The sequence below is a fragment of the Neolamprologus brichardi genome, chromosome 11, assembly GCF_056152115.1.
Source record: "Neolamprologus brichardi isolate AB-2024 chromosome 11, ASM5615211v1, whole genome shotgun sequence".
In the NCBI taxonomy this organism is placed as follows: domain Eukaryota; kingdom Metazoa; phylum Chordata; class Actinopteri; order Cichliformes; family Cichlidae; genus Neolamprologus; species Neolamprologus brichardi.
Genome location: NC_142114.1, coordinates 22,712,829 through 22,740,680, shown reverse-complemented (window position 1 = coordinate 22,740,680; position 27,852 = coordinate 22,712,829). Strand labels below are relative to the sequence as shown.

The following is a 27,852-nucleotide window of genomic DNA, read 5'->3' as shown; positions in this document are numbered from 1 at the left end:
CAAGAGAGAGAGAGATGGAGGATTTATAATATTTAGAGGGAAAACATCCATCACCTTAATCCAGTACTGCATGGCACAGATAAAGAGGACTAGGTCTACAGAGTTAAACAAAATATTTCGGGAGCCAGAGAGAAAAGTTTTTGTCAGGAAAAGTCATTGCCTAAGATTCAGAAGAGATATAAAAATGCTCATGGGAATGAATGAATTTGCCAGGAAGAAATCAAGGTGACAAGAGTAAGGTGGAAACCGCTATTTAACAAAGTCCACCTGTCAAATTTGAAGGTTTAAAAGCAGCCAATCCTTCCCGCTGTCTCACAGACAGCCTTTCAGTGAAATATGACAAATATTCAGTCGACGCCACTTGCTACCGTAAATTTCACCGCTTCGAGACCTGAACGGATTTGACCTTGCAACTCTTTCTTTCACAAGAAACAAATAAGTTCCTGCAACAAAGTTGCGATGCTTCACACTTGGTAGTATGTGTGTGACTCCACCTTAGACAAGAACTGTACGAGAAGACAATCCAATAGTTGGCCACTTTAAAAAAAAAAAAAAAGAAAAGAAACACAACGCATCCTTGCTGAGAATCCAAACCTTTTCATCTTTCCTGCAGTGTCTCTCCCTATAACCACCACTCCTTCACCTGTCTCTCATGCACATAGCATCTTTCTAATCCCCTTGACTGAGAGAGCAGAAGACCCAGTGGCTCCAGGGCACAAAACAGGAGGAGAAGTAAATTAGAGAGGAGAGAGGACTAGAGATCACAGAAGGAATGAAAAGGAAGAGTGCCTCTCGAGCTGCAAACACAAGTGAAGGCAGAGAAAGAAATGAGAGCAGCTCAGTGCAGAGACAGTTTGATTAATAAAAAGAAAAGAGAGCAAAGTTTTTAATTAAAAATCTTTTTTTTTTATTTAGACAAAATAATTAGGTATTACAAGGAGAAAGAAGTTTGAGACAGAGAACTGAACAAGCCACTTTGGCCAAGCAGCAAAGGAGATGTTAAGCTGGACACTTGCACTTGAATTAATGAGAATCTTAAAAAGGACGCCGACACTGATGTCTGTTTTATGTCCTCAGCCTATAATAATGTTATCCCTTTTTTAAATAAATCAAATAAAACGAAGAACAAAAATGTTCAGTTTCTTCTTTTTTCCCATGGCCGTAACCTTCCATAACTGACATCTTTCACCTGACTTTGGGTCATTTTCATAATAGTCTTCCCACTTACACAAATGGTGCATTATCAGTGCTGCTGGCTGTCAGGACAGGGTGATAACTCATTTCCAGACAGTGCCTGAGGTAGCCGAAGCGAGCAGCAACAAACTGCAGCACAGGAAGTGAGAAATTCAAACAAGTCCTGAGCCAGAGTGTCTGCTTCATTCACAAAGCCCAAGAGACTCAGCAGCACATGGATGATGATGATGATGGTGGAGATGATGAAATTGGTTCCTGGCCAAGCTGGGGCTAACGACCCTCGAGAGCGCAATCTAAAAATAAACCTATACTTAATCCTAACAATAACCTCAAGAAAGAAACACTATGTAGTGGACAGTCTGCAGAGCTTGGCCGAAAGTTGAAAACATTTGCAGAGAGAACTGCTTGAGGTGGAGAAATTATATGTATATCAAATATGAAGTCCAATATAAAGGCATCGATAATAACAAACAGTTGACTTATTGCTCTTTGAAAGTGTAGCTGTTTATCTGAAACGGAAAATGTGTTTATGGCTTTCCCTGCTGCTCCTTCATCAGGATGAGGGGTGAGAGTGCGGCCGCACGCTGCATACAGTGTATAGTTCAGGGGACGACGGTGTAGGGCTGATAGGGCAGCATCTTTTGTCGTGCACTGATTGCATAAATCCATTCCGGTTTGACAAAATTCAGATTGGTGTTCTCCATCAGCGCCTGCGAGGAAGTCAGAGCAAAAGCAAGAAGCGCAGTCACGTCATGTGCTTGCATTACAAATGGTCAGTCAGGCTGAGGTGTAAAGCCTTTAAAACCCTTCAACCTGTACCTAAGCTGCAAATTCAAATGCTAAAAAGGCACGCAAATGGCTGGAAACCATAGTAACCTACACTTGAAAGGTACTAGTCCCCACTGCTGCTGAATTTGTCCTGGGAATGCTAAAGTGCTTCCCAGTTTGCTTCAGTACTTTTATATGATTACACCTTGCAAAATAGTAGGTGTATACTGCGTAAATGAAAAGGCCTCAGAACTCCGGGCTGATAACGCTTGGAGTGGAACATTTAAAGGGTGTTTCCTTTCCCTTTTTTTATTTTTAGCTGTGCACACTGTATAATAAAGCAACACTTGACAAAAAGTTAAGTGAAGCAATTTCCTTTACAAAATTGTCTTGACTGTGGGAGTAAAAGATAAAAAGCTTCCACACACGGGTACACCGAATATGAAATCTTTTTAAGCCCCTGTTAGACATGTTTATTTGGTTGTGGCTGCTTATTTTCAAAGAAAAAGAGAAAAGACGGTACGACTCACGTCTTCAAAGGAGTCGTGCCACCCTTCACTGGTCACCACGAACTGCACCTTCTCTGTCATATAGTCCTCGATCACTCTGCAGCAAAGATAGGGACATAAATTACAGTTATAATTGCACAGATTGTCTTTTTTTGTCCATTGGGAATAACCACTGAAAGTCTTTCTTACCCATTAAAGGCAACAATGTATCGTAATAGCAGTCGTCTGTCGTTATTGGGGAATTTACCGTAGAGGAAAAAGTGTTTTCCGCTTAGGAAATCTAGAAGAGAAGACAAAGTGGGAAGCAAAAGATCAAGAAGAGTGGAACACAGTCTGTAGGAAAATTATAAGAAAAGAGGAGGAAAAATAAAGAAAGCAAAACACAAGCTGCCAGGAGCTGGATGGGAACTAATCGATGCATACCTGGGAGCTCGGGGATGGGATGATCCTCTTCAGCTTCAGCGTCTGTGTTTTCATCCGTCGACCCCCCGTACGGATCCTCGTCCTTCACCACTGTTCCTTCTGTTGCTGCTTTCTTCTGTTTTCTCCCCTCTTCCACCCTTTCACAAGAACAAACCTCTTTATCCTACATCTTAACAAGCCTGCTCTCAAAAGATGTTTTTTTTTTCTTGGTATTGTGTGGCCACGTTCTAGCAGGGGCCACAGGTCTGCTGTCTTTTTTACACATTTAATGAATCTTTTCATTATTTTCGCTCAGGAAATCCAGGGAATCTCGCTAACGGATCAGCTAAAGACCATGGAGAAATTTTAAAAAGGATATAATGTTGTTTTAACTGCATTTAGGACTAAATGTAACAAGTAAGATATACATATTATATATAACATCAGCAATATAGTCATAAAGTCAATATAGATTTAGTCATGACAACACTATAGGCTACTTTAGTACAGCAGTATCTCTTTTAAAGGCTAATGTGCCCAAAACTGTTTATTAAAGAGCCGTTCTGGTTAAGAATATTATGTCTTCTCCCATAAACATCTTGAGGGAGCAGATAGACTCCTAATTTATTCAGTAGAGTGTCTTTGCAGAAAGCTAGGAGTTCATTTAATCTGCTGAATGGTGCTGGAAAAGTAGCATAAAGCGGGTTTTTACATTACATCATATGTTTTTACTGCAACGTCTGCAAAAACGACGCTGATTACGGCAGTAATGCTGAAGGAAAATAGTAAAACTGCAGCTCATTGTGACCTAAAAGACAATGAAATGCTCTGGAAACAGCAGGAGAAAAACTGGCTCGGTGAGAAAGAAAACACGTTACTGTAAAATTATTAATCAAAATAAGACTAGAGCACCCTAACAATCAAATAAGAATTAGTTATCGAAGAATGAGCATTACAAACAGCATAATCAAAATGATTTGTCCTGTTTACCTCTGCAGCTCATCCTCTGTGTCCACTGCAGATTCATCATCATCGCCTCCTGGGAGAATGAGACATTTTTTTTTAATAAGTGTGATTAAACTCGCCAGGTTTGCCTGAAAATGTTGGTAACGAGTTTTGTATTTAACACAATTTTGCCTTCACTGAGTTCACCGACAACACAAAATACTGTGACCGCTCTATGACCCTAATCTTAAACTAATGAAAAAATTTAAATTCTGGTCACCTGGAGATTGAGATTGTTATGCTGCCATTATGCTTTCTACAATTCTCATCGAGCACAGATGGGAGCGAAAAAACACACCAGGCGAATCTGCTTTTTAATGAGTACCCGAGTTCCAAATAGCGAGTAGCCATTTCTGCCAAAAAAACTTTGACAGCATCAATGTTTCAGTTCTCTTGCACCCCGCTGGAACGATGAAGCGCCATTCTTCCAAAAGATATTTTCTCATTTGGTGTTTGGTGACGACTGGGCGGAAAGCCGTCTAACACTCGCAAAAGCCACAGCATGGGATTTCCATCATTTTTAGCCATTTATCGACTCTCTGTGCCACCGCAGAATAAAGGTCATCTGAGAACAAATCTGTGAGGTTAAGTGGACCAAGTGACGCCGCCCCCCCCTGACAGCACAAGCCATCAGATCCCGTCAGATCAGGTTTTTCCTTTAATTTGCACATTAGAGTTTGAGTAGATGTAAACTTGCCTGCAACATCTGCCACCACCGTATAATCCTGTGTTGTTGACGGGAAAAGGAGAAGGTGGTCTAATTAAAAAGCTGTCTGTCATCATGTACGTGTTCGGTGGGTCAGCCCTTGCTGTCTGTCCTCTCTGATGCACCTCAGCACTTTACTTCTGGCTCTCGTATTAACATAGAAATGAGATTCATGCTCAAGTCCCTTTATGGTGATTACATTTTACCCCTGTTCTTTTTTTCCCCTCACCTCAAATTGCATCTACAGTAAGTATGTTGTTCCTGTTCTTTTTATTTATTTATTTATTTTTTAAAATGGCAGTGCTGCCATCTCATCCATTTCCAAGTGCTTTATAAAGGCCGTCCCTTTTGTCTAATCCCTGGGCTCTCAAATTGTCCCCTGGCCTCCTCTCTATCCATTCTGTCCTCTTCAGCTCACGTGTGACCCTCCTCTCCATCTCTAGTTATTTGAAACAGAATGAATCATTTTCCATGAGTCTCAGCTCCCAGATCTTTTCAATGCAGATATACAAATGAAGGTTTACTTGTTTATTCATTAAAATGAATTTAATTAACAAGTATGCTTTAAATTTAGAGTTCCAGACCTTTAGGTTTGTAGTTTCCTTCACTGTGATTGATTCTCACAGAGCAGGTCTCAGTAAGACCTCTGATAAGTTTGTGTAGATCAAAAGGTCATGCAGGGGGATCCTGATGTAATATATTCAAAATCTTAGCTGCTAAATTTTTAAAGAAAAAAATTGTTATTGTGTTTTTACTGAAATCTTATACAACAGATGAGGAAACAGGGCTGTAAATGATATTACCCGATAAGCAGACTCAAAGATACACTGACACAGGTCTGTGCATGACGCTCTAATGTTGGAAGAGAATACTTTCTTTTTCCTTTTTGCTTGTTTTTGGTTTTTGTTCCTATTTCTGGCACTTGATTCAAACTGTAATTGCCTGTTTAACTTGGCTGTCATTTTTCAATTTCGTCCATTTCACCTGATCATTGAACCGACCATCCCCATCCCGTCATTTCCTTCAGTCTATTTGTCTTGGGCAAACCTTGGTTCTAAGTCAGCTGAATAACATTAAAAAAGGTTTTACATTGCTTTCATTTTGTAGATGTTTCTGCAATGATGTGCTCGACTTTTATCCCTATAACAGCCTTAAAGAAAGTTAAGCCGAAATACTGATGCTGGCAGAAATGTCAGGTAAAGTTCAGTCACATTAAAAAGCGCTTGATGCAAACCTGGTTCATCCACATCAGTGGAGCCAGCATACTCATCATCTTCCTCCTTCTTCTCTGGCGTCTTTTTGGCCGTGACTTGTTTCTCCTTCTTCTGCGGCGTCTGCAAAGCAGCAGGGAGCTTTAAACCTGACATTCGATTATATTTATATGCTCACTTAAAAAAACAAATTTACCTTTGTGTTCATTTCCTCTTCGCTCTCGTCGTCCACTTCCATTTCACTCTCTGAGCTCGATTCGGGTCCATCCATCAGAAACCTACAGAAAAAAACAAAACAGTGTCAGGATGATTAAAGACCAAAGAGTAAAGTACCTTTGCTCAACATATCTTGTTCCCAATCAGCTCTACTTGTGCCATGACTCAAACTGCAACAATCCCTTGTCAGATGAGTGGGAGAAAAAAAAACAAATTTCAACAAGATGGTAATATTTTTTTAGCTGACAGATTAACGACCTAATGTTTAAAACATTACCACAGTCGGTGTATTACATACTTTGAAGTTTGCATAGTGGGAGAAATCTAGTTCTCTACAGGGGGGACAGAAATACAAAAACTTCTGTCCCAAAAAAACAAACAATACATTTTCCTGGGCGGTTGGCTGGTCTTTTTTTTTTTCACCAATTACTCTCAATCACAAGTGGATCATCTGAAGCACTCAGTGAAAACAACTTCAGTTTTCTATGTGAATTAAGGCAACCTATCTCACAAAGATAAGAGCTGGCAAAGTCATAAATCACACTCATTTGTTCTTTAAAATTCCTTCCTGCTTTATTTGTTTTTCATTTAGTAAAACAATACAATAGTATAGTTTTTAACAATTACAGCTGTTACATTTCTAAACTCCTTTAATCTGTATTAAAAAGGTTTAGTGTAATATGATCTAATTATGCAACAGAAGAGTTGAAACTGGGAAGAAAAGCTCTTTTAGTTTTGTTCTGACCTGCTATATTACTCTACAATATGGACTGTGGAGAAATGCACTATCAAAAAATGCACTTATCATTGTGGAGCAATGAGGGAGAAGGGTTTAAATTAAATAGGGATCAATGGAGCCCTATCCCCAGTGGTCTGATGACTCCAGATTTGTCCTTTTTCGGAGTGATGGGGGGCATCAGGGTGAGGAGAGGTGGATGAAGTGCTGCACCCATCATTTCTAAAGCCGGCTGCACATGCCTGCAGGAGCAGTGTTATGATCTTTGGATGGTCAGGATCGGTTCAGCAAGATGTGCTAAAAAATGAGTAGCTGACTAACCGACTATACTGAATGTTCAGGTTTTTCCATCAATTGATTTTATTTCTCTCCTTGAGGCATGGGTATATTCCAAGATAACAATGCCGGGATTCAATGGGCTTAGACTGTGAAAGAGCGATTCAGGACCCATGAGACGTCATTTTCACGCACTGATTGACCACCACTGCATCCAGAGCTCAACCCCACTGAGACTGTTTGGGATGTGCTAGAAAGAATTTAAGCAGCAGTCCAACTCTGCATCAATACGAGATCTTTTATGAAATATTAATGCAAGTTTGGATGAAAATAAATACTGAGAGCTGATCAAAGTGATGCCACAACATGTGTGCAATTATTTTGACCTTTGCTTTGGCTGGGCAGTGTATGATGATTAGTCTAGATCAGTGTTTCCCAACCTTTTGGAGCCACGGCACGTATTTCACATTAGAAAAATCACACGGCACACCAACAAACAAAAATATCACCAACAGAATATGGCATATTCTTTTCAAATATTTATCGATTGCTAAGCTGAATTGTCCCACTTGCAGCATGATTATGTAATTTCTTCTTCGTCTTCTTCTGTTTTACTGGCAGTTCGCAGCCCATTTAATTGGATCAAGAAGTTGCACTGTCCTCTGGTGGAAGAGAAGGTAATTGTTCTGCCCGTTACTCAAGCAGGTCGCTTAAAGTGCTAATCAGGTGGAACCAGATAATCTTTCACGGCACACCAACAGTGACGGGAAACACTGGTCTACATGTACGCATATGTTGTTGCAGCGCAATAAAAAGATATCTACATAAACATCAGCTGTAGTTTGCTCTAAAAATTAAAGAACTACGGGAACGGATCAGTGATGAAGTCCACCTTTTTTAAAACATACATGTAATTAAATTTGTGATTTTCTGTACTTTTCATACCTACAAAGAGCAAACGGATTCAGTAAGAAAACAAAGGCAAATGATTACAGGAGTCGCACCACTCTCTGCTCTTCCATCTGTGCCACATCTACTGTAGCACCAGGCGGACGACACTGCCAACTACAAGGTGAATAAGTCTTCTCACTGACACTCAACCGGACCAAACACAAAGATGCAATCATGATTTTCTCCATCTTGTTGTGAATGTTATTGTGATGCTAAATGTCATTTCTATTGGCAGGGCAAAAGCTACCAAGAAAAATACCCTCTTGGGCAGATACCAAGCACTGCCATAGCTATACTACTGCTAAAATTACTCCCAGTCAGACTCTTAAGAACAGTTGGATTAGTCTAAATTCAAATTTCTGTTTAACAGACTGGTAAAACGAACATCTAGGAACATTTCCAAAAATTACTTCATTGTTAAAATGTTTTCTGAAAACTTTAAGAGATTGTACAGAGAATAAATAAGCTAAATGGTCCAATAAACTCCACCGACAACACCTAACCTGTGCAATACCTTTTGTTAATAGTCAACGGTGCAATAGACCTCAATACTTGAAATGTGCAATTCACTTGTATTTTTATTTCTATTTATGCTATTTATCCCCTTCATATAAATAGGAAGCGTCCAGTGATAACGTTTTATTTCTGCCCACCTTTTCTGCATTTTCCCTCAAGCCATATAAATTCAGATGGACTTTATTAGCTTGGAAATGTGAAGTGCAGAGAGTTGAAATGCCACAGTTATGGTGTAATCGTTTCCACAGGGAGTTTTACTGACCTATGCTTACTCGTGTTATAAAACTCAGTGTCCAGAAAATTGGATAAAGAAAAAGGACAACGTGGGCTAAAGAAACAACTGAAAAATGGCTTCTTAAGATAGCGAGAGTTGTTAAGCAGCTCGATCTGCTCAATAATGAAAAGCTGATACGTAACTTTACGTAACACGAAATGTAAAAGAATAAACACTTTTATATTACTGACAAAAATTCAATGATTTTTTATGGAAGACTTTTTAAAAGAAAGAATATGTAGCTCAAGGTTTAACCTCCTAGGACCTGGCGTCCACATATGTGGACATCACATTTTGGGTTATTTAGACTAAAATACTCAATTTTGCTCTACATGGGCCTGATATCCACTTACGAGGACATTATGCTGCTACTGTTCTATTGAAATTTTAAACGAATATCCTCATATGTGGCTCTTATTTTTCTTAAAAACAAAAATAAGGTTAAAAAAAAATCTTTGTTTTTACATTCATCGGGCCCCAATATACCCAAATATCAAATAGAAATTAAAAATGCATGTCGTGGAAGAGTTCGGGTCTTAGGAGGTTAAAAAAAACAAAGAATTTATTTTTTAAACGTTCAAGTAGGTAAAATTCCCTCGACTAGGAAAGCAATGCATAGCAAAAATATCAACTTTAATATATCACCTTGCAGTCGGGGTTTCGAAAAGGGGCATCAAAGAATTTATCATTAATCGCTCAAAGTTTTAAAAATAACAGACACACTTCTTTGCCACTGCTTTTAGCCCAACATGATACTCTGTCAATATCAGCGTCTTTCAATGAGATTGTGTTATCAAACCTTTAAAGTCACAATGAATGAGGCAGAAATGCTGTTGATTTTTTTTTTTTTTTTTTATCTTAAAGCTTCTCATCTGTGAGTCCTTAAATTTCTACATTTTTTTTATTTTGTGAATATCTTATTTTTGTTTGTTGGTGGAAAAAAAGGTTTCTGATACGAAGAATTGTATTGTTAAACTAATTTTTAATAAATAGATAACCTCACTTGATTCACTTCTATGCTTTTTGCAAAACACGGTGCAGTGAAGTGTTTGAAAGAGCTTTGTGTTTTAAATTAATTAAAATGCAATTCCGTTGCTGTGCTGGCAGCAATATAGCAGTATTCTCCAGGTCCTCCTTCAGACGTTGCTAAAAAGCAGTGATTAATTGAGAAATATATTTACTCACTGAGTTCTTTTTTGATTGGATGCTTTGGATCTAAATATGCACCTTCTCTCCTCCTCTGCCTGGATTCTCACTGATTGGGTAATGAATGTGCAGAAAGCATTTCTTGGGTGCTTAGCTGATGTCACAGGTTCATTAACAAATACATGACATGATCCGCATGCATGTCAGGAAACAGTGAAGGTGAGCATTCGCCTTCAGACGCTCGGTGTTTGCGTGCACGTTGAGAGCAACAGTTTGAGTGGGAGTGTGCGTATTTGTTTGGGTACTTGTCATCATCAAAGTAAGTGGTCCCTTTAATTACCCATAGCAGATGCAGCTTTTAAATAAAAGATACATCAAAGCCGCACACTCCACAGGCTGCACAATAGCGGAGCTGGGCAGGGGAATGGATTATTCTGACAACGGGAGAGGGGGAAGCAGACTGGGGGCGAGAGATCTTCTCTACTATCACAAATTGATACAGAAAGGGGAGCGTTAGGGCGAATGACGACACAGGCTGCAGTCAACTTTTCATTTGAATTTACTTTTTGAGAATCGTAAAATAAAGATCAGATTTTTCCACGTTGTGCCCTTCAGCAGTATTTTATTTTAAAAAGCTTTCCTCAATCTCTCACATTCTTCGCGTGCCTCATATGCAGACTGTAGCTGTCTAGAGAAATCTCATCACACCGCAACTCTGGCCACTTTCATTTACAGCTTTGAAGTTCGACGTGAAAAATATCAGATTTCAGCGCACCTGTTTTATCTACGAGGTATGCCCTGCCGCATCGCCGCGACGATCTCTGAGAACTGACAGTCACACCTACTGATAGTCACACCTAATTATAAGCAAAGGAGGGCTCATTAATTACATCTGAGACATTCCCGGGTGCATTCCTGGGATGCAGACAGAGCCGAAATCTGACGCTTCTTTTCCATTATGGAGTCATTTCATTACATCGTTACTTATATATTATGTAATTATGAAAACTCTCATGGTGTTACAAACGAGGTTTGATGCAAACATAACAAGGTCATTAGTGAGCTGACATTTTCAGTTTTAATGATGAAAACGTTAAACTAGGAGCTCACTGTGTAAATGTGCACTGGCATTCGTGCTCAGTGTAAAAACAGGCAATGAATGTGAATCTTTGATTTAGAGTATCTGCAGGGTTTGAATGATTAGGAGGTGCTGATGACTATCATCAATCACCATGCAGATCCACAATTAATTCAAGTACAAGATACGTTTTTAAATCATTGATTGATGCTGCCTGTGACAGAACCCTGAACACCCTTCCCTTGATGTCATTACTTTCCAAAGTAATGACATCAAGGATGTTGCATCTGGATGTTGCAGCAGCAGTCATCTAGTCCTGATTTTGTGGAACAAAGCATCAGCCAAAGAAAAAGTACTATCAAATGATCACTTTTCAAAAAATCCTCCTGTCAACTCAACATGAAATTTAACTTTGACTACATCGAACAGTAGCGAACCACATCGCATCTTATTTTATCTTCAGCCATGCAATCCTTCCTGTTTGTGATGTTATTTTCTGAAAAAGTCTGGACAGCTCAGAGAAAATTATTTCGAATACGACACGCTTTACAATTATTGGATTTTCGTAGTTTTTATTATCATGTAAGCAGTTAGCTGAAACTGCGGGTAACCAAGCAAGCTGCTTAAAGCACATTGGTGAATGTTAACACAGCAGGCAGTGTTAGGTGAAACCCGTAAAGCCTGATGCAGAAGCAGACAGCATATGAGGAAATAATCTGAGAAGTCTTCAATAGTTTGTTTCGTCCCCACTGCTTGTCATTTGGTGGTGAGTCTCATATTGTGTACGAGGAGTTAAACAGATAAATGTAGGCCATTAAGAGTAGTCATCCGTCTTTGTCAACCATAAAGTGTGTAGATAAACTCAGGCTGCAGTAAAGCGGCTACAGAAAGGGAAGGGGGTCAGAAGTGTATCTCTTACTATAACTGTACTGCCACTGGGTTGTTTAGGATATTATCACATGTCTGATATTGATGCGATATCAGGCACTGTGCACCCTAGACAGGTCCCAGGTCTGCTGCAGAGCAAACACACAGAAAACTTCACTCTCACACTCACACAAACCTAACATGCATGTCTTTGGCCTGAGAAAGGAAGCCAGAGCACCCGAACAGAACATGCAAACGCTGCACACCGAACCCCAAATCCTAATCCTTAGACATCCGGTGGATTCAAACCCAGAACCTTCTCTTTACAATATCAGTTCTGCATTAAATATCATGGTTATCATCAGTACTGCGTTACTGCAACATACCTCTATTAGACATACACTAAAGGGCAGCTGCCCCCAAGTGTTTTTGCGCCACGGACCGGTTTATGTCCGACAATATTTTCACGGACCTGCCTTTGTGGATAAATACAACAAAACCAGTACAGGTACCAAAAAAAGTTAGATTTATTCAGAACACACGCAAAAAGACCCAGAGAAACAGAGTTAACGATAAAAACGATTTAAAAAAAACCCCCGCTAAAAACTGATAAAAACCCTGAAAACCATAAATTTCACACCCGAGCCTCAACTCTCGCGGCCCGGTACCGGTCCTTGGCCCGGGGGTTGGGGACCATTGCTATAGGGTATGAGTAATAGGTGTTTTTACATATATTCTGTCTTCTTGACTACATTCAAGATAAGACCCTTTAAAAAGGCAGAACAGTTCAGTAAATTCCCACAAAAAAGCAGCAATGGAGTACAGTATTTAATATTGGGCTCTCAGAAACCACTAGCCCCACCTGCCCATTGTTTTCAGTATAGTAACATTATTACTATACAACACAGGGATGAAGCTGATTCATTAGAGAGATGTACACAAAACTACTTACAAATAACAGTAATTAAAATTAGTACAGCTTATAGAATACCAGGTTTCATATACTCACATATGCCTGAGCTTAATGAACCTTGCATGACTCGACTTCGAACCAGAGGCAATCACTGCCAACAAAACAAGTATGAAAGGACTCCTTATATTATAAGGCCCAGCTACATAAAGTAAATTGCAGTCCAATCCCAATTAATTTGGGCCATCCACTGCCTGAGATGAGCATTCAGCTCTACATTATTCAGCACACACAGATTTGTGTGGAGCGATGACAGAAGGACCTTGATGCTGCTAAGGTTCCCCCTATAATGAGCCCTATAATTAGATAGCTGCTGGAGTTGGGTGGGTTAAATTTGTGATCACAGCAGGGATCATCTGTTCAAGGTTATAATGTTCTCTGCAGCAAGCGGCCAACACTGCTGTGAGGGGTGTATTTTGGGATGATTTAATCAATCAGAGTGTTTTGCATAGACCGTGTGATGTAGAGATGCAGACGTGGCCTTAATCAGATGCGGATTCAAATGTTGGACACATGTTCCAGGTTATAACCCGGCTGTCACTGAGTGGAAGTGCCCTTTTAAAGTTCCTGTAGTCAAGCTTGAGCCACTGTCTGTTATTAAAGTGAAATCATTTCTTTATATAATCCTCTGCATTTTTCACACTCACCTTTTGTAGGAGATTTTCTGCTTCCTCTTGTGGCAATCCAGCACCCAATCCTTGTGTACGATGATTCCACCCGCTGATTTCACCTGGCTGTACTTGGGGGTGTTAGCGAAGGCACAGCTGCAGATTAATGGGTCGAAAGAGATGCACGGACACACGGAGACACGTATGGTTACATCAGTAAAGAGACGCTAACAAGAGCAGGCTGTTCTGACAGCAGAGATCAAGATGCAATCAAACTGAATTACTGCGAGTGCTGACAGGACTTTTACACAAAACTCTGATCTTTTTCAAAGATGATAATCGAAATCACACACACACACAAACCCATCTGAAACAATTACAACAGAGATCTCTTGCAAGGCACGTTTGAAATTTTGTTGAAAGATAACGTGATCTCGTTATTTACCGTGATTATTTTCAGAGATCATTATGATATTGCAGCTTGAACGTCTCACTCAACATTCAATTTTAAAACTATTTATAAAAAGCATAGCTCGAACACGTTTTCCTTCTGCTTATCTCCCTTCATTTTTATCATGTGCCAACTTTCTGCAGTTTCACCACAAATTGATCTTTTGCCTTATCTGCAGCTCTTTTGCATTTGCTCATTTATCTCGGCGCATTCTCTTGGTGAATCTTATATTTGTGAGTTGTCCTTGACACCAAAGGACAGCAGTAAACAACGTCCTTAACAGCTTGAGCTGATGTGGTAAAATAAAAGCCATATTTTAGTAAAACTAATGTTGTGTTGGTGGTGCCAACTAAACCCAACAATGCTGTAAATGAAGTGAGTTTTTGCACGAGGCTAGGAAAAAACACCCCAAATGTCCTTCGGAACAGTAGGTACTATAAATTTTTACTGTTCTAAAATCCTAAAAAATAGCAGAGAAAACTGATATAACTTTAATGTCTGTCCATAAAGCATAAGACTAGAGGATAGAGCCTGCAGCTGTTAGCCCACCACAAAGACAGAAATACCAATAAGTTATTCAGAAGTTTGGATAAGCAGGTTTTGTTAACCTTGAACAGTACCAGACTCCCCGTTTCCCACTTTTTGTATAATACACTAACCACCCGCAGGCTTTAGCTCCCCATTCACTGAGCAGACACGGACAATGGAATAAATCTTTTCATCTAAATTCAGTAGTATTAAATTCAAGTATTAAATTCAGGGGTGAATTAAAGTTATGAATGCTAGATTATGCCAATCCATTCCTTTCAGCAACTTACATAAGATGTGTGGCGTCAGGCGTCCAATCGGGTCGATACTTGGCTCCCATTTCCAGCGCTTTTTCCCTCAGCTCCCCTCGGAAGGGGTTCTGAAATCCACTGAGGACAAACACCACCCCCTCCATGAGCCGGGTGAATGGGACCTGCTGCTCTTTCTGGGATTTTGCCTTCTGTTTAGTTTTAGGCTCAGGTTTAGACTCACTCTCCCTCTTCCTGTCAGCAGCCTTCTGAACTGGTGATGCTGTAGAGATTATGAGAAAACTCAAGGAAAGTTCTCCACATGAATAAATAACTTCTTGCAAAGATTCCGAGACTGTGTTACCTTTGGCCGTGCTTGGGCTGGGTGTACTGACTGAACTCGGCTTGTGTTTGGGGGTTGCGGCTTTACCCTCAGGTGAACCAGATGGACTTTTTTTCTTCGAGGGAGGAGGGCTGGGGGCAGATTGTCGCTCTTTGCTGAATTCAAATTTCCTTTTTGCTGGTGGCTAGAGGTGACAATTCAGAGTTGAAATTACTATTTCATGCCTGAAGTCCGCTAACACCTTGTACCAGTTTATATTATTACTATAGTCTATAGATAAAATCAATGAAGTCATGGGGAAAGCAAAAGAATTATCGAAGGATCTGTGGGAGAACATAGTGGAACTTTATATATAAAGGAATAGAGAATCAGCACTGTTCAAATTCTATTTAACAAGTGGAAAATGAGGGACTGACAATGACAATGAAATCAAAACAAAACAGAAAAATGATCCAAAGCCAGAAACAATCAGAAATTTCACCAGGATTTGTAAACTTAGGTGCACAACTGTATCTAACAGGGGTAGCTTTCAGCTGGCTTTACTATGCACAGGCATGTATTTGTGCAGCTCATCGCAGCAGGTGGCTTTTATTCAATTTTCCTTTCAAAAGCCAAAGTGACATGCGGCTGTCATTTCCACGTGTCTGAGCCCCTCCTACTTTCCTTCTCAAGGTGTCCTCAGGCAAAATAACAATGGTGCATTTTCATGTGTGTCATGTACACATGAAAAAAAAATACACAATGTATTTTAGGCTTTCTTGGAGGTGAAGGTAAATTTATTTCACAACAGTTTCCTATTTTTCAACCATATGGTTTTGTCATGATAATAAACCGGGGAGCACACGTGTATTTCTCTTTCAGTCAAGCTGCCTTAGCCTAACGTTACTCCAGTTTAAATACGTGCATTTACAAAATAGTTCATATCAATGCCCTCTATGAGGTAAAGTCGGTTTCAAGTATTCTGCCATTGTTGCTATTGATCGACACCCCAGAGGCTGTTCAGAGTTTGAAATTTAAGTTTTTTAAGGCTCCCTGAAAGTTTAAAATACTGATGTGCTGGTACTGGCTCATTACCTTCTAATATTTACTGTTAAGGGGAAAGAAAGAAGAAAGTCTTTGTTTTGGGGTCTCGGCCTTACACTGAAACTTGTGCATATTCAGACCCTTTAATTGTGATTCTGGGAACTTAATCACTTCTGTCACCAGCTGCTTCTCGCACACTAAACAACAAGGGAATTATATCACACACAGGTTCTTAAAGGGGAATGGCTGTGCTGGTAACAAGAGGTACCCCTCCATCTCAGATTTAAATTTCCTTATCAATGAACCATGAGGACTGTGCATGTCGTCATGTGGGGAAATAACTCAATGAAACCAGGATCTTCAACCGATGCAGTTCTATGAAAAGAGGTGCTCAGTAACAATGGTTCCAACCTTGACCTATTTTTACTTCAGTTATTAGATCAAAAGCTTTGATGGAAGTGAAACTCTTAAGATTAAGAAGCTGCCACAGGCAGCATTAACCTGGGATGTTTTTCATTCTCATCGCAGCTCTCAAAGAAAACCTGTGTGAGCATGGGGACAACATGTAAACCCCATGCAGAAGTAGGGATGGGTACCGGTATCGTTCTGACATAAACGGTAGTAACCAGACCGAAAAGCAGCGCAGATTTCGGGGCTTTATTTCAGTGCTTTTTTTTCCTGAGATGTCACACACTTTGGATTCTAGCCAATCATTTTACCTTTGCATGCGTAGTAGGCGGGCCCAGGTACGTACGTTCTTTTAGAGCAGAGCTACAGATTAAAAATGCCCAAGGCGAAGCGGTCAAAGTCTGGCTGTACTTCACAGCAAAAGATGCAAACTCAGCAGCCTGCAACAAGTGCTTTAAGGTGATACTGTGCAAAGGAGGTAACTCCTCAAATCTGATGAAACGCCTGGCGACGTATAGCATTTTGGTAAAACATCTACTGCGGGTGTGGTGCCTGTTATCGGACCCAGAGTTAGCAACATTCCCGAAGAACCTGAAGAGGAGAGTCCTGGCCCCTAGCCCAGCCAGTGTAGCAGAAATGATGACGGATGATGATGCAGCAGCAGCCGTTCTTCTCTGCGTGAGTAGCTTAATGTTGTTCGTGTGTAATTTACTTACGCTAACCACGTTATTAAATTAATGCATGTAAGCTGAACTAGCAAACACCGTTGTAGTTACATGCGGCTGTCTTCTTGTTTCATGGCAGATACTAACTTCACCCTGGCCAAAAAGGCTAAAATGACCAAAGAAAAAGTGGAAAACAGTTAAACATGAGAGGATTTTGGACAAAGTTTGTGTTTTTTCCATTGATTGATTGATTGATTGATTTTTCCATTGATTAAGCACTGCTTCCAACCAAGAGTGATACCATATATCCATAAATATATACAAACATATAGCCATAAATCCCCCCATAGCTGCAGAAAAGGCTAACATTGTTATCTTTTGACAAAAAAACAGCTGAACATGAGAGGTTTTTGGACCAATTTTGTGTTCTCCATTCTTTAAGCACCGTTTAAGCACCGTTTAAGCACCGGCACCGTTTCAAAAGTACCGGTTTGGTACTGGTATCGGATAAAACCTAAACGATACCCATCCCTATGCAGAAGTGACCTTTCTGGGTTTGAAACCAGAACCCTCTTACTGTAAGGCAACAGTGCTAACCACTGAGCCACCATGCTACTGTATCACATGATACCACAGATCCCAAACTAAAACAAACTATCCACTTTCATGTGGTCAAAATATAGAGAAAATCCTCCTGCCCATTAAGTGGAGGGCGGGGGTGTTTACTACCTGTGGTGAGGCAGAGGTGGAAGACGAGGCCTGGCCTGATGAGTGGGAGCTGCCGCTTGCTTGCAGAGCAGCAGCAGCGTAGCTTATCTTCTCACTCTGAGGAGACGCTACAGAGAGAGAGGTGCAGAAAGCAGCCTGATCATAAAGAATGTCTTTGAAATCACTTCTTTTAAAACTAATTAGTGCTCTGTTGACTTTTTATTATTTAACAAAATTACAATTTTATTATTACAGTGAACATAAAGAATTTAACTGGCCTCGAGCAGCTGGTAAACTCAAATAATTGGATTTACCTTTGAGTGAAGTGCTGGACTTTGTTGCGTTCTCCCGACTGAAGAAGAGACTGCCAGGTTGAAGGCTGGGCCCGGATGCAGGAGACTCATCCTTCACCCTGAACTGTCCCAGCTTTGTCAGTTTCTGACAGGACAGAAGAAGGAAGACTTCAGAGGCAATAAGGAAGATAGAGAGATGGAAGTGCATTTCCCCTAATACAGCAAATAGGCTGTAACATGACAAATGAGTCCATGAGTAAGAAAGTAGATTAATATCCAGGAAGTGCTAAAACAAATGCGTCAGGCGTTTATGCTGAATTCCCACTACAGCATAAACGAAAGTAAAAAAACATAAATCAAGTAAAAATTCCCGTTCAAGTAAAAGAGTACCTCACCAAGCACATTTTGAATTTTACTATAACAAAGTCGCACAGATTATTAACTTGGAGTGTGATTTAAAACATTTGAAAGGTGATGGCATTGAAGAGACACAGAATTCGTGAATGAACATCAACACTTCAACAGTTGTCACCGTTCGTCATCATCAGTTGCTAAAAGAAAAACAGATGTGATGAGAAGGGCAGCGTGTCACAGTGGAGTTTCATACCACAGCTACATTTTGAAATATAGTATGACCAGACTAACATTTTAGTTAATATGATCCAAAAACGAGTCAGCGAGCCCATACACTTGGAAAGTGTGAGGTTGAGACAGAGAAAGCCGTTATTGTAGCCTTCTGTAGGCCTGGAAAAATTCCATTTCAAGGCACGTCAGAATTTTTTCCAATCCAAAAGCTGCGTTCATATTTTTTACTTTCTATTAGTGTAATAGAATATTAGGCTTTGTAAAGGCTAAAGTACAGTAGCTTGTCTGTGCATTGATGACCCCATCACGTCTTATCCTTCCTTGAACGACTTTTGATAGATACTGACCGCTGCAGAGTGGGAACACCCCAGAGGAGATGCAGGTTTGGAGATGTATCATCACAATCTGGACAGTGTCAAACATTTTGCTTGCCCATTTTTCCTCCTTCTAACACATCAACTTTGAGGGTAAAATGTTCACTTGCTCCCTAATACATCCCACCCACTAACAGTTGCCATGATGAAGAGATAATCGGTCTTATTCACGTCACCTATCAGAGGGCATACTGTTTTTCCTGATTGGTGTGCATGGTCTCAGTGGAGTACTTACTGGGGAGGAAGTTGGAGGAGGATCGTTTTTGTCAGGTGGCGAATGAAACTTAACAAAGGCAAGCCCATATGCAATATTCTATAAAGAGCAAAGACAGATTCACATTATATTTCCATCAAAGAGACACAATTCAAACTCCATTACAACTTCAAACGGTGCCTCAACAACAGGATACCTGAGACAAAGGATCTGGAAAGATCATCTCAGCGCTTATATTTTATTGCATAATATAAAGTTAGCGTAACTGGAAAACCACGCTGCACTGCTACTCGCAATTACGTTGCTTTCATTTGACACTATAGAACAGGTCCTGTTGCACTGCTGTATTCAGACACTGTCATCATTCCATAAACGTCTTAATTATAGATATATTTGCTAATTACAAAGGGCTTGTCACTCTACACATCAAACACTCTTAGACACTTACCTTGCTGTAAGGCTGGCTACACACAATTTTCACTCTGTCCCACTTCTCCTGAGCTGTGCTCTTTTGCAGCTGGTTGGGCCCAAAGAAACGCACACGGTTCATGTTGGTGCCACTGCGGCTCTCCGTGGGCGACATGAAGGAAGACGTAACCAGGAGAACCTAAAACAGTGAGATTAAAATCAGACTGGATGAAATGAAGTCATTACAGCATTCAGGAAGTGCGATTATTATTATTTGTAAGAATACCTCATAGTCTTGATCTCTGACAGCTGAAGAATTTCCCACCAACACCTCAATGAAAGCTGAACCTTCATTTCCAATATCAATGCTGTGCACCTGCTCTTCCTTTTCAAACTGAGGGAGAAAAGTAAAAGTTGCATGGTAATACTTCCCAAGGAAGCACAGGACACACTTCCAAAAGAGAAGAATCAACACACTATTAATTAATCAAATTAATCTAAAACCATGTGGTGCTGGCATTCAGCCGTCTGATCTCTGCACAATAAAGACAAATTCAGCTTTTTCTAGATAAATGGAAATATCACCAAATTTGTCTGTATGGTAAGAAAGACATGCTTAATAACAAATGAAATGTTAAAAGTACCTGGATGTATCAGTATACGATTTTATTTGGTGATGTAACAAATAAATACATTATTTAGAGCAACTCAAAGCATAACTTTAAATATGTTTGATCATCATTATCTAATAACAGTAGCAATAACTTTATTTAATAGCACCTTTCAAAACAAAATTACAAACTGCTTCAATTCAGTTTGATTTATACAGCACCAAATCACAACAACAGTCACCTCAAGGTGTTTTATATTGTAAGGTAGATCCTTCAATAATACATACAAAGAGAAACCCAACAATCATATGACCCCCTATGAGCAAGCGCTTTAGTGACAGTGGGAAGGAAAAACTCCCTTTTAAAAGGAAGAAACCTCCAGCAGCCATCTGCTGCCCCTCACAAGGCAAGATTGGGAAAAAAAGCTAATATAAGTGATTACTTGGAGAAAGTGATGAAACAATTATAACTGAAGGTGAGGGTACAGAAAGCATCTTTATAATATATGAGCACTTAAAAATATTTTTTAAAAGTAAAAGCAGAGATTTGAAAGATGATTGCGAGCTTGCCAACTGATCTTTTCAAGGAGACTATTCGTTGAAGAGTGGGCGCACTAGCAGAACAAGCTTGATCACCATTAGTTCTCAGTCGTGATTGTGAGATTGGCAGCAGAGACAGCGGACCTCAGATTATGACCAGGGACGGTAACACACCGTCTGAAATTCACTTTATAATTATAATTTGCATGTAAACTTCTTTTAGTGTAAAGAAAGCAAATACAAAAAGTTTGCTTGAATTCAATAGATTGTATGATTCTCCCAAAGTTACATGTGTGTAATTTGGTGTTTATGTAATATATGTAAGTATCTGCCATCTAACTAATCTAATCAACGAGACCTCACATTTTATTGAATTAGTTTGGTGTCACTTGAACACACAAAAACAACAACAAAACAAACCTGGAGAATGACTGATATCTGCTTCTCCCCGGGTCTGGCTGCTTTCCACTTTCTGTACGTGTCAGAGCTCAGGAGGTTGTCTGCCTTGTGCGTCTGTTTTTGTAACACAACACACGTGAGTATGAAGCAGCCTCACAGCTCAGCTTTCTTCATACAAATCTCACAAAAGCAATACATCATGTTGAACTTACAGAGTCCTCGGTGGTGCACGACACGACGTGCTTGAGTTTGATTTCTGGCATATCGTTGTTGTTACTGATGATCGTCAGGCTAAAAGCTGATCGATTCACTGATCAGTCACATAAACCAAACGGGCGCGTGCCTCCCCACGAAGCGATCGCAAACGGCTAACAAATCATAAGACACATCCAGTTTCTCTCCACTGGAAGTGATTTAATCCTGAAAGTTTAATTTCTTATTGGTCAGATAAACCGATGACTAACATGTTAGCATGCTAACAAACAATAGGCAACTCTCCCTAATGATTTTGGTGACTTTAGCACACCTAAAGGGCTGTTCCGCGTAATTTGTTCACAGCGTTATATGCATGGCATATATCCGTTACTCTGCTGTTACAGAAAATTCATACTACAGATTTTGATTATGAGTTAAATGTGCGTAAAGGTGCACACATTTTCCCACCAAAAGCCTGTAAACGCCAGGATATGACGTACCTTCCGACTAACGACTTTTCTATCCAATCAGAGGTTTATTTTCTTCTTCTATGATTGAATTGTTGTGTCACAGAGGTTTATATTGCCACCAGTCGGTCACCATGTGAAGAGGCATTCAAAGAGAGCACTTATTCTTGAAATCTTTTCCAACCCTGCGCAGTTTGTCTCTTTTGTGACAAAATATACACTTTTAAACGTCGTGAGCAAACACTTTAAGATCTCAGAGCAGGGAGAATGTACATTAGACTTGTGAATTCATAGTCTTTCAGCTGTCAGTGTTCGATAACACCATATCTGCAAAAATGCATTACACCAGCAACAAAAAGAGCCCAAAAATAGGTTGTGTTTTTAAATTGAGAGTACATCATAAATCAAACTGGAGATCAGCAATATACACATAATTACAGAAGTATAAAATTAGCTAAGAAAGCTCTAGAAGATGTAATATAGGATGATACTGATTCAGTATGCATACAAAAAAAGTGAAGTAAAAAAAGTTCATATTCAAACATGTAAATAAATTTGACTTTTCGAATAGATGAGCATGAAAGGAAGGATTCTCTGCATTATTCTTTTTTGTTGTTTACTGTTGAACTCTGTGTGTGTGTGTGTGTGTGTGTGTGTGTGTATACACTCAAGCTGATGAAGCTGATGAACACTAAGGGAAATTAGTTAAACAATAGCCATAAAGAAGTCATTAAAGTTCTAAGACAAGAAAAACAAAAACTTCCAGGTATGCTTAACACAACAGAGTCACTGCTGATGTAATGAATGTTATAAATTCATTACATCAGCTGGAGCAGCTCTTTGTCCTTCCAGAGAAACTTTTAAAGCTTCCTGAGGATCACTGTTGTGCTCCAGCTGCTTTTAGAAATGCAACTGAGTGGTCTGGTCAGACTACATCAGATTTGAGGGTCTGTTTTCTTTTTTTCCTCACGGGCTTCACAGATAAAATGATGAAAACTCTTTCATCAAACCTTTTCATCTCCCTTTGCTCTTTTTTTTTGAAGAGCAAAGCACATCTCTGTCACTCGATGGCAGAAATTGTTCAGTTTAGAAACCAGAAGAAAGATAGACCAACCACAGATCAGAGTGCAATGTTATCAAATGCAAATGACATATATACAAGTATTGATTTACAATGTATGCAATATCCTGAGAACAGTATTAATCCAATGTACAATGTGACTGTAATTTAGCTTTGTGATCAGAGAATTTCCAGGTAGATGCCCGTCTCTGCATCTTCCACAGCTGTACCCTGCACCTCTCTTACGCCTCTGACTTCCTGACCAGCTTCTTGGTTAATTCTTCCACTTGGTCCAGGTCTTCGTCTCTCCCCACCTCTCCTGCCCATTGGACGGATCTAAAAAAAAAAAGGGAGAGCAGCTGTTTTCACTGGAATAAGTTTAGAAACCAGAAGAAAGATAGACCAACCACAGATCAGAGTGCAATGTTATCAAATGCAAATGACATATATACAAGTATTGATTGCTATTTCCTCTGGAAAAACTGTGCACTGAAAGATCAAGGTTATCAAATACCTGCTTAGTGCGGACAAAAAGAGGCGTGCAGTTCTGGTACACAAGCTGGTAGCTGCCATTGGTGTAAACATGAGTTACTTCTGTGCAGTTTATATATAGAGGCATCCTGTCCTGATAAATTTCCAATCCTCCAGGATACATGGTGGGATGTCTTCTTAGAATGTGCCTGAGAGAAGGAGAACAGGTATTCGATAGACTTGATAATTAGGCGTGACACAATCCAAGCAAACTTTTAACAGGAAATGTTTCTGTACATACTTTCTAGCTCTCTTTTTGCAGCAGTAGACAAGAAGGGCCAGGAGGAATATGACCAGGACAGCAGTGACTGCAGGTAAAACCAACCACAGGAAAAATGCTATCTCTGTATGTGGACCACAAGAGCAGCAGTGGATCAGCATATAGTGTCTCATCACTGGATTATATCAACTTCAAACTTCAGTGCAAATAAGAAAAATCAGATTTTCCAATCATAGCTCAAGAAAATTATTTGGTTTTCTTTGCAGCTTCTTTTCTTCTACTTGTGTTTTTAAGCTGCAGGCATGCTGCACAGAAGTTTCAGCACAAGCAAGACATCAGAGTGAATAAACAAGAGGCAGGGCTGTTGTCTTTCTTAGTATGAAAAAGCAGTGCTTTGAACACACCTTCTTCTTCCTGCAGCAAGACCAGCGAGTCGTTTCCCAGAGCGTTGAAAGCAAAGCAAATCACCATCTGAGGTTTTTCCATTTGCCCTCTCAGAGTAGCCGTTAGCACACTGGGCTCTGATGTTACAGACTCGTTGTAATCTTGAGGTGGAACAGACCCATTAACACTCCAGGTGATTGCAGGTTTGGGGTTGGAGTCGACCGAACACTGGCACACCACCTCTGATTCCTCTACAGTACAGGTAGAGGAAAGCTGGATGATGGCCGGCTTATCTGGAAGAGATAATACTGTCATTAGGTTCTCAATAATATTTATGAGGATATATCTACACAAAACACAGGGTCTAAGGATTGAAAGGCAATTTTATAATTCTTTGAATGGGTTGGATGAGAAATTTACAGAAAATGAGTTGCCTTCTAGCCTAGTTGACGTATGTAAAAACAACAGTTCATTCACTATTTATTGGCTGTGATTAGTGTCTTTACAGGCCTTGCAGACTGTTTGGTCAGTGAAATCAAATAGATGCATGCAGACGCTCCGCATTTAACTCTGTGTAAGACAAACTCATTGGGATTTAATTGTCCTGTTTATCACCCAGTACACATAACAGTGTACTGGGTGATAAACAGGTTTTTTGCCCTTTATTTTCTAATCCATCCTGGTTAATTTATAATCATCTGTTTTTTTGTTTCTCTCAATAGCTGCTCTGCAGTCTATCTACAGTTTGCTCTATCTTCACACAACAAAAGCTTATTGTCTTTCCCTTTATTTTTGTGTTTCAGTCATGGACCAACCTACTTACATGACTGAAACTTGCTTGCTTCTTCTCCTGGGAGAGTTCAAAGTTCAGATTTCAGTTTTTACTTGTCAGTTGGATTTGAATTATGCAGCTGTAGTTGTTTTATTTTCCTTTTATTATCCCCCTCATCTGTTTTTATCAAGCTCATTTTTATACTTGTTGAACCTTGTTAATTTGATGCCAAATAAATGCCTGGTTAAATCAAATCCTATGGTTTGGTTAGTTGGGTGCAACCTAACAACACGTATATATGGGATGCAGAGAGGACCAAGAAGCGGTAGAATTACATTGTATATTAAGAGTTGTGGGTCGCGATTCTCCTCGGCCAATCAGGTTCTGAGCTACGCACCGGACCCTCATATCTCGAGTCACGTTGTACAGCCGGACTGTGTGTGTTCGCTGGTTGAGGTGCACAGTGCGCCCATGTTGACTATAGGACCAGTGGTACTCTGTTGCTGGAGGGTCAGCTTTACATGAGCACATGAGCAGTGCATTGCCCCCCTCCTTCACTGTCAGCGTCTGGACTTGAATCTTCACATCTTTTGGAGGAACTAAGAGCATTAAAAGGGAAAAAGAAAGGTTTTAGCTTACTGAGCCAGGAACACAAATACACGTGTCAAATCTATACTTACACGTCACATGTAGGTCCTTCAAAGTGGATAGTTTGAGGTTTGAAGTTTTAGGGCCTGGGAAGATGACCTGACACCTGGGCTTCACCTGGTGTGTTACAGTAAAGGTCAAAGAGGCCAGTAAAATTTTCCTGTGGGGATCTGGGTAGAGTGTCTGTACTTCCCCAGGTTCAGTTATATTCTTCTGGGCTCCTCGCTCCCACCTCCACTGCAGATCAGGCAGTCGGGAGGGGCAGTGGTAGTTGACAGAGCAGTTCAGGGTGACCAGTTGTCCTTCTGTGGCTGACATGATGCCGCTGATGACAGGAGCTTCAGGGGTGTCTGCCAAGAAGGAAAATCTCCATCATTATGGTTTTAACACTTTAGTGTATTAAAAACATAAAAATCATACAAGCAAAAAGACAAATTCTCTTACAACAACCATTAGTGCTAGAACTACTGACCAAATCTACTCATATGTGATAGAAACAAGACTGTTTAATTAATAATCCCATATTTCTTCTTATGTGTTTTTCCTGTAGTTGATATTGATTCAAGTTTTTCCTTCCCAATCTCATGGAGTTCTTGCTAAGATGGCGCTGTGTGATTGTTAGGGGCTTTTACCTTACAATATAAAGTGCGTTGAGTGACTATAGTTGTGAATTGGCGCTCTATAAAGAAAATGTGAATTTTTATTTATAAATGTAAAGATAAAAAGAAATGCTTAATGCTCTTCCTGTAAATTTATTTTAGATTTACGAAAATATGTTTTCACGGGAAACATTTTAAAGTTTATTTAATAGTTAATCTGCTTAAGCCACATATGCACTTCATGCAGCTTATTATTTTTTTTTATATATAACTTTCCATGTGGGGGATTCTCTATTGTCTGATTATACTAATAATTCTTCTATGCAATATTTATCATGTGAAAAACAATCAAAGTGTTTTAAAAAGTAGAAAAGAGGACATGCATTGTTTTCCTCACTCACAAATACGGTCCAGATTGAAGCTCCTTGGCTTCCCCCAGAGTGAGTCGCCCACTGTCTTCAGAGAAATTTCAAACACCTGGGGGTCATCCTCCCTGATCCTTTCGATTTTCACTGAGCAGTCACCATTTGCGATTTCGCCAAAGAGGGATGCTCTGCCTTGGAAATCCCTGCTCACTTGGCCTTTGTCCTGGCTGTTAAAAGCGGTGCTCTGAAGAGGAAAAAAAGGGCCACCACCTCTGAACCTTAGCCGCACATCCACCCACTGCTTCCTTCCCCTAATAGGATGAGGGGCTGGAGGTGTAAAGGAGCAGGGAATAACCACACAGGTGCCCACCAGAGCCTGGACACGGTCAGGGACTGAGGGTACAGGAGAGACAGCCTGCACCCCCCTCCACAATGTTGCTGTTGTAAAGAAAGCACAGAAAATCATTTATCCAGCATTATTTGACAGTAGATTGAACTTTACATAATTGAGACACAATAGTGATATTTCACAGTTTTATTATGACAACTAAAAAGCATAAGAGAATGTCTCAAGGACACACCTAATAATATATTTCATATATTTAAAAAAGAAGCTGTAAAAGCTGTAACAGCATTCATTTCTTGAGACTGTGTAGAAAGGTCATCTTAAAAACTAAACTTTATATGACAAGAGGTTTGTGCTATCTGGAAATCTTACAAATACCACACTGTTTTGCAACAGTTGTATATTTAGAAAGAGGAAGAGAGCAGCTGGAGTTTTAACTCTGTTAATAGTTAAATCTACTATTCAGACTGCAAAACATGTCTATGTTTTTGTAATGAAAAATATTTATTTTAAGTTATAAAAATGTAGAGCATTTTATTACAGAAATACAATATGATTTGTTAATATTTAATTTTCATCAGCACAAAATATTTTGCAGAAAGCATTCAAAAGACAAAAGAAAAGTACTTAAAATAAACCTCTTATATTGATCATTTAGGAGAAGCCAGTGGAGCACAGGGATTCATTAAATTACACCACATAGCAAACGTCCCCCAAACGCAGCCAAAAAGCAACTATGTTAATTTTTTGGAATTTCTTTTTTTTTTTTCAAGAAAGTTTAAAGTGAATTTAAAATGATCAATAATTTGTTTAATTACTTACCAAAAATCAGGGGACACACAAGGAAGACGATGTCTGCCTGCATGTCTGCAGCCCTGCTCTGATGGCTCAGACAGGGAAGGATGAACAAAGGAGCAAAGAGGGGGGAAGCTTGATTGTTTCATTATGCAACTGGTACTATGACTTCCTGTGATGCCCCCCTCAAACGTCCATTATCAAATGAATGTTTATTATATTTGTTTATTTTACCTTCAC

The 27,852-nt window shown here is 39.7% G+C and overlaps 2 protein-coding genes across 2 annotated transcripts; both read right to left on the bottom strand.

The window, feature by feature from the left end:
- Positions 1 to 1,059: 1,059 nt before the first annotated feature.
- Positions 1,060 to 21,949, bottom strand: xrcc1 (X-ray repair complementing 1). Its single transcript, XM_006791730.3, has 17 exons — positions 21,443 to 21,949; positions 21,252 to 21,344; positions 19,968 to 20,075; positions 19,722 to 19,880; positions 19,295 to 19,372; positions 18,122 to 18,245; positions 17,829 to 17,935; positions 15,025 to 15,187; positions 14,703 to 14,943; positions 13,473 to 13,589; positions 5,992 to 6,073; positions 5,819 to 5,918; positions 3,864 to 3,912; positions 2,895 to 3,031; positions 2,661 to 2,751; positions 2,493 to 2,568; positions 1,060 to 1,904 (listed from the first exon to the last, which is right to left on the bottom strand). Exons 1-17 carry the CDS (start codon positions 21,491 to 21,493, stop codon positions 1,797 to 1,799), a joined length of 1,884 nt encoding a protein of 627 aa, XP_006791793.2. The 5' UTR covers positions 21,494 to 21,949; the 3' UTR covers positions 1,060 to 1,796.
- Positions 21,950 to 22,525: 576 nt separating this feature from the next.
- Positions 22,526 to 27,709, bottom strand: psg4 (pregnancy specific beta-1-glycoprotein 4). Its single transcript, XM_006791729.3, has 8 exons — positions 27,640 to 27,709; positions 26,508 to 26,909; positions 25,540 to 25,857; positions 25,195 to 25,458; positions 24,108 to 24,380; positions 23,725 to 23,827; positions 23,467 to 23,632; positions 22,526 to 23,288 (listed from the first exon to the last, which is right to left on the bottom strand). The coding sequence occupies exons 1-8, from the start codon at positions 27,680 to 27,682 to the stop codon at positions 23,133 to 23,135; spliced, it is 1,725 nt and encodes a 574-aa protein (XP_006791792.2). The 5' UTR covers positions 27,683 to 27,709; the 3' UTR covers positions 22,526 to 23,132.
- Between the last annotated feature and the right edge of the window lie 143 nt (positions 27,710 to 27,852).

Excerpts from the sequence above, each read along its gene's own strand:
- xrcc1 (XM_006791730.3), bottom strand. The coding sequence starts at position 21,493 with ATGCCAGAAATCAAACTCAAGCACGTCGTGTCGTGCACCACCGAGGAC. Across the intron at positions 17,936-18,121 it reads GTCCAGCACTTCACTCAAAG|CGTCTCCTCAGAGTGAGAAG; the intron begins GTAAATCCAATT and ends CTCTCTCTGTAG. Across the intron at positions 5,919-5,991 it reads AAGAGGAAATGAACACAAAG|ACGCCGCAGAAGAAGGAGAA; the intron begins GTAAATTTGTTT and ends GCTGCTTTGCAG.
- psg4 (XM_006791729.3), bottom strand. The coding sequence starts at position 27,682 with ATGCAGGCAGACATCGTCTTCCTTGTGTGTCCCCTGATTTTTG. Across the intron at positions 24,381-25,194 it reads CACAACTCTTAATATACAAT|ATAAGCCGGCCATCATCCAG; the intron begins GTAATTCTACCG and ends TATCTCTTCCAG. Across the intron at positions 23,828-24,107 it reads CTTGCTGCAGGAAGAAGAAG|AGATAGCATTTTTCCTGTGG; the intron begins GTGTGTTCAAAG and ends GTCCACATACAG.